The sequence below is a fragment of the Macaca fascicularis genome, chromosome 3, assembly GCF_037993035.2.
Source record: "Macaca fascicularis isolate 582-1 chromosome 3, T2T-MFA8v1.1".
In the NCBI taxonomy this organism is placed as follows: Eukaryota; Metazoa; Chordata; class Mammalia; order Primates; family Cercopithecidae; genus Macaca; species Macaca fascicularis.
Window position 1 is genome coordinate 180,868,328 of NC_088377.1, and position 10,888 is coordinate 180,879,215.

At 38.2% G+C, this 10,888-nt stretch overlaps 1 protein-coding gene across 3 annotated transcripts in view; it reads left to right on the forward strand.

The window, feature by feature from the left end:
- The window catches only part of IFT56 (intraflagellar transport 56), a 63,925-nt gene extending 55,741 nt beyond the window's left edge, over positions 1-8,184 (forward strand). For all 3 annotated transcript variants that reach the window (XM_045388281.3, XM_065542633.2, XM_015447260.4), the window contains exons 17-18: positions 5,302-5,435; positions 7,197-8,184. In XM_045388281.3, the coding sequence (XP_045244216.1) occupies positions 5,302-5,435; positions 7,197-7,308 (246 nt within the window). In that variant the 3' untranslated portion in view covers positions 7,309-8,184. The remainder of the gene's footprint in view (positions 1-5,301; positions 5,436-7,196) is intronic.
- The last annotated feature ends 2,704 nt before the right edge of the window (positions 8,185-10,888 follow it).

A 10,888-nucleotide genomic window follows, 5' to 3' on the forward strand; every position in this document is an offset into this window, starting at 1 on the left:
GCTGCCCATCATTGATCAAAATACTGTTGTGAAGTGCATGACTGGATTAACTGAAGCCCTGAAAAACAGTGAGATTACCCAAGTACAATGTAAAGTGAGAAGAGATGCAAACCAAACTTTGAGGTACAAATGGCAGACAGGAAAGACAAAGGAACCAGAAAAAGAGAACAAAAAATTAGTCAGATTTAGTAAAGGAATGGCTGTTTTGTGTATATGTTGGTGTGGGGGGGGGGGGCTGGGGGGAGTTGGAAAGGATAGGAGGAGGTAGTAGTTTTGGGACCTAGCCTATAGATTAATGTTTTTTAAAAATCAGCCTCAAATTCTAGAAGTTCCTATTTTTGGAATATCTGTTCCAAAAATGTCAAAAATACAGGTAAGTGTCAGGTAAAGAGAATCTTGTATTAAATTAATCAACAAAAGCTCATTTCAAAGTGAATCATTACCAAAAAAAGAAGTGAATCACTATCAGTGGAAAAGATTTTAAGACATAGGAAACTTAAACAATAGTTTAACATGACTTGGTGGGTGGCAATGCCCTTAAATAAATTAGGGGAGGCAGAGGGAAGGAAAACATTAGAAGACAGGAAATTATTTCAGTTTTAGATATATTAAATCCGAAGTGTCTTTGAGGCTCCCAGCAGAGATAATAGAAGTAGGAAATTAACAGGCTGTCCTTGGAGCTTTGGTATTCGTCTGGATTAGCAATGTAGATTTAGTAGTTAACAATGTAGATTTAGAAGTTAACAGTAGTTAGTGGTGGTAATCACAATGGTTGTAGCAGTGGTAGTAGTAGTAGCAGCAGCAGCAGCAGCAGCAATAGCAGAGTATGAGAGAGAATAAGATTAACCAGTAAATGGGGTGAGGAACCTTGTGGAACACCAGTGTTTAAGGTCTAGAAAGGGAAACAAGAGTAAATGAAAGAGAGGATGAACCGCAAGAGAAGGAAAACAATGAGAATAGGCAAAAAAAAAAAAAAAAAAAAAAAAATGCTTTTCATTACTTTTCCTTGCTCCTATTTAATCAAAAGCCAAGGCAGGAGACTGTCAAATCTGCAACTGGATAGAAATGCATGAGGACTGAGAAGACAGTAACAGGTAGAGAATAGAGTCAGATTACAAAGCAGATGCAGCGAGTGTCATGTAGACCAGAGTCTTAAAAAATTTGATATTGATGATGAGGAAAAATGTAGTGCTAACTTAAATGGAAAATCAGAGTTTGGGATTGGGGGGGATGGGGTGGAGAGTTCTTTCAGAGTGGGGATAGGGGAGTATATCTGTAGGCGGAAGAAAATGAGCCATTGAACAGGCAGATTAAAAATTCAGGAGGATAGGGCATTTTTGATGGAGTTAGGCCCTAGAGGAGATGAGAGGGGAATAGGGTTAACATCAAAGGAAGATAACTACTTGAAAAACAAGTTGGCATTACCTAGTGTCTCAGTGGTCGCATGACAACCCACTAGTTTGGTGATTTACTAGAAGGACTCATATGACTCAATATAAAGCTATACTCATGGCTAAAATTTATCACACTACAGGAACAGCAGGAAAAAGATAGGTGTAGGTGAAGGCTAGAGAAGTCAAATACAGGTTTTTCTTATCTTCCTTCTGTGGGGATCACACAGTCATGTCTTTATCCAGCATATGTGTGATGTCCTTGCCAAAGAAAAACAAAGAGAATAAGGGGGGAAATGGCAGAATTAAGCCCTAACATGTCAATAATTAAATGTAGATGGTCTAAGTATACCAATTAAAAGACATCTATTGAGAGAGTGGATTAAAAAACATAACCCAATTATGTGTTCTCAACAAGAAATTCACTTTAAATATATTGATATACATAGGTCAAAATTAAAAGGATCAAAAAAAAAAAAACCCACTGTGAAATAGTTTGGCAGTTTCTTTAATAAACATACTTACCATATGACTTAGCAATTGCATTCCTGTGTATTTATCCCAGGTAAATGAAAACCTATATCCACAGAAATATATAAATGTTAGTAACACAAATTTTAATATTTAAATGTTAATAGCAGCTTTATTTGTAATAGCCTAAAACTGGAGCCAGTCAAAGTCTTTCAGTAGGTGAATAGTTAAACAGACTGGTTTGGCCTGGAATACTACTCAGTAATAAAAAGGAACTATAATGAGAAGTCTTACTCCATTTCTGGATGTTTGACTGCTGACAGCTTTTAAGCCTCACCCTTACCTCTTCCCCTTGTGCCCCACATCTGGGCAAAATGATAAGAAAACCTACGTGCTCCCTCCTTTGGCACCATAGGGTGATTTAAACCACACAAGTCCCTACCCATGCACAGGAACCTTCACCACGGCCCCACCTCCTAACCACAGTAAACACAAAGGCCAGTCTTCTTTCCGTGCTCTCTCAGGCCTTTTCAGATCTGCTTAATAGGGCCGTTCTACTCTCCCTAGACTTCAACTGTGTAAGAAAATGTTTCATATCCTCTTGCTGTGTGTGTGTGGTGTCCTCAGTTTCACCATCCAAACCAAACTTTGGTTGGGAGTCCCTCTTGAATTTGCAGAGTGACCATAACAGGAGCAAGCTATTGGAACACACAGTAACTTGAATTAACAGGGAATAACAAGGACATTATACTGATAGAAAAAAGCCAGTTTCAAAGGGTCCCATACTGTTAGCTTTCATATATGTAACATTCTTGAAATGACAAAATTGGCCGGGCGCAGTGGCTCAGCCTGTAATCCCAGCACTTTGGGAGGCCGAGGTGGGTGGATCACCTGAGGTTGGGAGTTTGAGACCAGCCTGACCAACATGGAGAAACCCCGTCTCTATTAAAAATACAAAATTAGCCAGGCATGGTGGCACATGCCTGTAATCCCAGCTACTTGGGAGGCTGAGGCAGGAGAATTGCTTGAACCCGGGAGGCAGAGGTTGCGGTGAGCCGAGATTGTGCCATTGCATTCCAGCCTGGGCAACAAGAGCGCAACTCCATCTTAAAAAAAAAAAAGAAAAGAAAAGAAATGACAAAATTATTGAGATAGAGAACAAATTAGTGGTTGTTAGATGTTAGGGATGGTGAGCAGGGAGGGCTGTGCATATGACTGTAGAAGAGTAACAAGGGAAATCTTTGTGGTGATATAATAGTTCTGCATCTTGGCCAGGTATGGTGGCTTATGCCTGTAATCCCAGTACTTTGGGAGGCCAAGGCAGGAGGATTGCTTGAGGCCAGGAGTTCAAGGCCAGCGTGGGCAACATAGTGAGACATTGTCCTATAAAACATTTTTTTTAAATAGCTGGTCATGGTGGCTACCTCAAGAGGCTGAGGCAGGAGAATCACTTGAGCCCAGAAGTTCAAGGTTGCAGTGAGCTGTGATTGCTTTACTGCACTCCATCCTGGATGATAAAGCAAGACCTTGTGTCCAAAAACAAAACAGTAATTCGATATCTTGATAGTTGCATGGTTGTGGTTACATGAATCTACACACAGGATGAAATAACAGGACCATCATCAACATACACGGTACCAGTGTCAATTTCCTGATTTTTATATTGTGATATTTTACGATCCTTATGTAAGCTGTAACATTTGGAGGAAACTAGGTGAAAGGTACACGTGACCTCTGTCTTATCTTTGTCCATGGATCTATAATTATTAATACTTCCAAATAAAAAATTTTTTTAAATGAATCAACTACAGCTATATACAGCAATATAGATGAGTCTTATAATGTTGAATCATAGGTACAAGACAGAATATTTACAGTATTCGTTCATATAAAGTTCTGAGAAGCGGAACTCAATTATATTGTTTAAAGATGTGTGTACATAAGAGAGAACATAAAGTCAAAGAACTGATAACCATAAAAGTCAGAAGAGTAGTTATCTCTGGGTATGGAAAGAGGGAGTTATGGTCTGGAAGTGACACACAGAGAGCTTTTGTGTTGCTCTCAGTGTCTTGACCTGGGTAGTGTTTACAGTATTTTCACATTATGATTAGTAAGCTGTACGTGAATGTTTCATATACCATCCTATATGTGTGTTATTTCACAATAAAGACTCTTTTTTTAAAAAGTACATAAATAGAAGGAAAAACCTTGAACATAATAAAAAAAAGCTTCACGTGAGATTAGGCAAAAAGGAGGAAAGGATGAATGAAGGTGTAAATATAATTTGAATTGAAGAGAGGAAAGTTGTGTTTTCCCTATGAAGTACAGAATAAGACTAAGCTAAGAAGGCTGTCTTAAGGAAACTGTCAAAGATTTAGAAACACATCTGTCAGAAATAAAGAAGTTATAAACCATAAAGAGAGTTGCCCAGCAATTTGAAGCCTTAGGTGAAATTGGTAACAGTATGCATTTACGATTGCCAAGTAAGAAAACTCATCTGGCCAGGCGCGGTGGCTCAAGCCTGTAATCTCTGCACTTTGGGAAACCAAACTGGGAGGATCACTTGAGGCCAGGAGTTTGAGACCCACCTGGGCAACATAGTGAGAGCCTGTCTTGAAAAAAATTAAAAATTAGCTGGGCATGGTGATGTGCACCTGTAGTCTCAGCTACTTGGAACGCTAATGCAGGAGGATCTCTTGAGCCCAGGAATTTGAGGTCGCAGTGAGCCATGATGGTACCACTGCACTCCAGCCTGGGCAATAGAGCCAGATCCTATCTCTAAAAAAATAATGAATTAAAAATTTTTTTTAAAATAAAAGAAAACTAATCTAAGCAAAATTTAATGGCATTCAACATGTTCTATGAGGCCAAGGATATGTGTAGTACATTTGGGAAAAATGTCTGTCAAAATGCATTAAACATTTGAAAGATTTAGTGTTTAGAATAGTAGTCAGTATACATCTAAGCATTCTGAGAATTTAGGAACAAGACTAGGGAAAGACTGTTCTCGAGTTGAACATGATCAAATTAGCATAAAATGAATGATAGTAGTCATCTGAAAAGAATGTATTGAAGAGACTTGAAAAATACTCAGTTCAAATCACAATCATCAGAGCTTATCCTCAAGATTAGAATACAATTAGAAGAAATGGCAAAAGTGCTGATTGTAGCATAACTTGACTCTATGTAGAAAAAATGTTATACTGTTGAAAACCGAGTGAACATAAGGTGGTGTAAACTGAACCTATGTACCCAAATTGTATTTTTCCTTCTTATTGTTTTAATTAGGAATTGAAGTTTTTCTAACTTGCTAACTGAAAATGTTGTCAGTACCCATGCACTTACTTCATACAGTTCCGTTTCATGTTATCTTTATGTTCAGGTTCTTTCTGTGCAATCTTTTTACTGCAAGTATTACCACATACTTTCTCTTACTCAGATGGGCCAGTTTTACTATTCTGCCAAAGCTTTTGATGTCCTTGAGAGACTGGATCCCAACCCTGAATATTGGGAAGGCAAAAGGGGTGCCTGTGTGGGCATTTTCCAGATGATCGTAGCTGGGAGAGAACCCAAGTAAGTAAACAGGCAAGAAATACTACCTCTAATCATTTGCTTGTTTGTGCAGGAAAATAATTGTTCTCTTGGATGATATCTTCTGAAAACACACAATTTTAATGATGTTTTAGAATGATGAAAAAAAAGGTTGATGTTAAATATTTCTGTCTGACCATTTTCCTCCAGAAATCTTTCATTTTTTAGAATCAGATAATTCTAAATCATATATAATAGGATCAGATCATTCTAAGTCATATATACATTGAGTACACTAACAGTCTCCAAATATAAGAGCAGGATGTATATTTGGTTCCAAATGAATAGCCATTTTTATAAACAAAGTGTTTTTATTTAACTCTTCTACTCTTTTGGGTTTTTTGTTTGTTTTTTGTTTTTTTGCCTATTGGGTTTTTCTTGTGTCCTTTAGGTCTCAAAGAATTAGGAATGGAGTAGATGTGGTTGATAACTCTTTTGTTTTCTTTCACTTTCTCATATTCTAGGAAATACTGAGACATTAGTTTACATAAAATAAGTGGTTTATACCTTCTTCTTTTTTTTTTTTTTTTTTTTTTTGAGATAGAGTCTTGCTCTGTTGCCCAGGCTGGAGTGCAATGGCGTGATCTCAGCTCACTGCAACCACCGCCTCCTGGGTTCAAGTGATTCTCCTGCCTCAGTCTCCCGAGTAGCTGGGATTACAGGCACGTGCCACCACACCTGGCTAATTTTTGTATTTTTAGTAGGGACAGGGTTTCACCATGTTGGCCAGGCTGGTCTGAAACTCCTGACCTCAGGTGATCCTTCCACCTCAGCCTCCCAAAGTTCTGGGCTTACAGGCATGAGCCACCATGCCAGCATATAGTTTCATTTGAAACAAACATTAAAACCAACTTGAATCCATTTTCTAAAAATAACTTCATGGAATGTATTTGTTACTGATACATATATGAATAGGAAATGTGATAATTTTGTAAGAAAATAATCTATCGAACATTACTTCCTACCTTATAGTACTTCTAGTTCTAAGTAAAAGTTTAAAAGCATTTGGTTAGGTGAAAGAGGTTGTTTGTGGGGAAAAAGAAATAGAAAATATGAGAAGACTCTTAAGCAAATAGGATCATAGGCAGTCGCCTATAGATTTGCTAGGGCAATAGGGAAGTTTTAGCATGCATTACTTAAAATATGTTTTAATTTTAATTAAATTTAAATTACTTCAGACATAAATGCTAGGCTTAGTCCTTAATGTTCCTCTCTTCCATATTTATTCATGTATTATTTTTCTTGAAAAAAATCCCTTATTCCTTTGGCTTTGTAAAATTTTATAAATTTGACAGTGATGCCTAGTTGATGGTGGTTACCACCTTAAACAAGGGAGAAATCCACAAGTTAGACAAACTAAGTGACTTGCTGCTGTTAGAGCTAGAACTTGAACCCCAACTTCTGGATATACCCTTTCTAGTCATGCAGAATAAGAATAGAAATTGGAATATTTAGATCATCTCAGAAAGGACAAAAAGATTATCAGTATGTATATAGGTAGTATGGATAAACAAAGAATACTTGGATTGGTAAGAAAGATTTCACATAATTTCCATTTTACTATGCCACCGTGAAAACATAAGGCTAGTAAGTTTGTAATTGCTTTATAAATACACAGTGGAAGAGTCTATTACCAAAAATGCCCCACAAGGCATACAGTATGAAGGACAGTTCAGAGTTTATTTTGTTTTTTAATTTTCATTCTTCATTGAAACATTTTGTCTTTTTAAATCTTCTCCTCAGAGAGACCCTTCGAGAAGTGCTCCATTTACTGAGAAGCACAGGTAACACCCAAGTAGAATACATGATCCGGATCATGAAGAAATGGGCCAAAGAAAACAGAGTGCCCATCTAAAATAGCTCCAGCATCCTAGGAACCAGCTTCTACTTTGGCATAAAACTGGAAATCATTTTCACTCCAGTTTAATCTGTGATACAGGGCTCTGTTTTATTGACATTTTCCATCCTTGCTCTTTAAGCCTCAAGGTCAGAGACTGACTTGCTGAGACCTAGTCTCCTGGCTGAACAGAGTGCCATAGTCTGTGACCCTGTATGATCCTACTAGCAATAAGACTTTGGACTTATCTGGTGCCTTTCTTCCAAAAATGCTCAGAGTACTTTTATATAATTTACTGACTTTAAGGAAAACAGTATAACTTTTTTTTGTTAGTGTTTTATGGCATTGTCCCCTGGCTGCAATAACAAACATCTTTGATGTTCAAGAATCAGCATCATTCTATCATTTAACTTTAAGGGATCTCTGTACATTATCCCATTTTATTGGGGAATTCCATAAGGGGTTTTATAACTGCACCTCTGAATCTTGGGAGAATAACTAGCTATGTGATTCTAAGAATAGCAGTAAGTTCCTTTATCAAACTGTCCAGTCATTAATAGGATAGATTTGTGGGATTACTCTTTCAGTAATTAAATTGTTGATAATAATGACACGTTACAGTGCAGTAAGATGAGTACTGCAGTGTTTTAAAAGGTGAGTACTATGAAAAAAATTGCAGTACCTCTAAAGGTATTCAAGAAACAATGTTTATGAATCTCACTAGTCCATTATATTTTGGTACCATAATATTTTAGGTAACAAAGCAGGTTAGGTTTTTGTTAATGTATCTTTCTGAACAAACATCAGTTTTGAAAGTAGGGCTACAGTGATTATTTATATGCATTATGGGCACTTATTAATGTAACAATAATAAAACATGAATTGTGTAAAGTCCTCTGAGGGAACCTCCTAATGGCTAGGCTCTCTGTCGTAAGTCGTATTCCAGCCCATGTTTCTGAGCTCTTATAACATAAACCTATTATATAACTGAGCTTTTTTTTTTTTTTTTTTTTTGAGACAGAGTCTCGCTCTGTCGCCCAGGCTGGAGTGCAGTGGCCAGATGTCAGCTCACTGCAAGCCCCGCCTCCCGGGTTCACGCCATTCTCCTGCCTCAGCCTCCCGAGTAGCTGGGACTACAGGCGCCCGCCACCTCGCCCGGCTAGTTTTTTGTAGTTTTTAGTAGAGACGGGGTTTCACCGTGTTAGCCAGGATGGTCTCGATCTCCTGACCTCGTGATCCGCCCGTCTCGGCCTCCCAAAGTGCTGGGATTACAGGCTTGAGCCACCGCGCCCGGCTAAACTGAGCATTCTTAAGCTCACAACCTATTTCCAGAAAATAGACCCACATCTTTCTACGTTTTATACTATCTTTGTTTTTACACCATATAGTTTTTTTCTATTAGTTTAAGGTACCTAGTGTTACAGGTCTAGAAAATGCAGAGCCATCCCTACTTAGAAGAGAATAGATGGGAAGAGAACAGAAAGAAAGAATTCCTCAAGCACTGAAGTCAGGAAAATCCCCATAGGTACTGTATTAGCTGTTCCACTTATCCCAGCACTCCACTTGTGGATGAAGGAGTTGTATAGAAAGGAGGTGAGAAAATGGCAGGAGTGAAAGCAGCCAAGAAGAGATCAATGACTGAAGATCGCCTTCACCTTCAGGACTGTCACAAGGGGTTATTTCACCTCTACTCGGGAAGATGGCCAGTTTTTCTGTCTTTTATCTTAGACTCATATATAATCAGCTCAGAGCACAAATCAAAATAAACTGGCCTAAATAACTGAATTCTAGGAAGCAAAGCTACATCTTTTTTCATATGCCAAAGCTTCTGTTTCCTCATGTTGTTCTTACTTTTTTTTTTTTTTTTTTTTTTTTTTTTGAGACGGAGTCTTGCTCTGTCACCCAGGCTGGAGTGCAGTGGCCGGATCTCAGCTCACTGCAAGCTCCGCCTCCCGGGTTTACGCCATTCTCCTGCCTCAGCCTCCTGAGTAGCTGGGACTACAGGCGCCCGCCACCTCGCCCGGCTATTTTTTTGTATTTTTTAGTAGAGACGGGGTTTCACCGTGTTAGCCGGGATCGTCTCTCGATCTCCTGACCTCGTGATCCGCCCATCTCGGCCTCCCAAAGTGCTGGGATTACAGGCTTGAGCCACCGCGCCCGGCCTGTTCTTACTTTTTAAATAATAAATGGCTCTCAGCATCTTAGGAACTAGATGGGGTCCCATCTAGGTAGAACCTGCTATAATTTTTAGAATCATTCTTATAATTCTTACCTCACTTAAAATATTAGGAAACACAGTAATAGAAAAAGACAGGCAGAACTCGTCAGCAGGTTTTCACAGTGAAATTTGTCTTCCAGTGAATTGCTATTATTTTCAAATTGCCTGTAGTCAAAAAGCTTTTCCACTGATGGAGGTTTACTTTCAAATGAGCTTTTGTTGAATTCAACACTCTAGATTCTCTCTGACATTTTCCTGTTTTTTTGGGGGAAAAAAAGCAGATATTCCAAAAATGGCAGAAATCTGAGTTTTGTAAACTTTTTCATCTATGTTTTTCATCTTCAAAAAACATACATAAAGGTACCATCTCATTCTGTTATTAAAGATAGCTACTTCTGAAATGTCTTAACAGAGTTTCAAGATTGCAAAGTAGTATTGCACAGCTGGTTTTCTTACATGTGATGATAGAGGAGAGAGGAAGACTCAGACTTAGGCATGTAGTGAAATATGTACAGTTTCTAGCATCAGGGTACTATTTATAGTCTATAGCCTACATTACTTGCAAATGGGAAAAATATTTTATAATTATTTTTGTACCTCAAAATAATTATTATATTCTACTGTATTATTCAAATTAAAGTTTATTATTTGGTTCTTAGTATGATATTCTGTTGAGTGTGATGAGGGTGGGACCTAAGTACGTCATGTGCCTTCTATCCTTTTTTTCCTAGCCCTAGAATGAAAGGAGAGAAATAAAGTTTTGGACCCCATAAGTTACTCTTTAAAAGAGAGGAAAGTGCATATTCCCCAAGAAACCCTTTCCACTAAGAGGCTGGTGGTTCTTGCTGAATCATACTAGGCTTGGCTTTTTGCTGAATTACAGCCCATTCATGCTGAATTATAACCCATTCAGAAGTTAAATCACCAGTGCATAGTGTAGGACATCACATATAGAAAGCTCTCAAATACTTGTTGACTGAATAATTAAACATACAGTAACTGGTAGAGCAAGTGACTTCTGAGGTCTAACCTCATATATTCAGTTCCCGTCTAATTATTATGTTATTGTGTGCTAAGCATATGCCAGGTACTTAGGATGCAAAGATACATAATGCACAGGCCTGGCTCTTAAGGAACTCTAACAGAAGTATACACAACTAAACACAATAATGTGATTGATGTCATCAGTGGAAATAAAGTACTAAGCAATAAAAGAAGGCAATGGAATGTTTGTATCCATGTGAATGAGATGTTTCCTGCCTCATTTGGGAGAAGCAATCAGAATGGATCCCAAAGCTCAACAGCTAGCAAGATGCCCACGGCTCTGCCACGTGTGCCACACACATCACATGCATCCAAGTAGATGGAAGCCAAGGGACT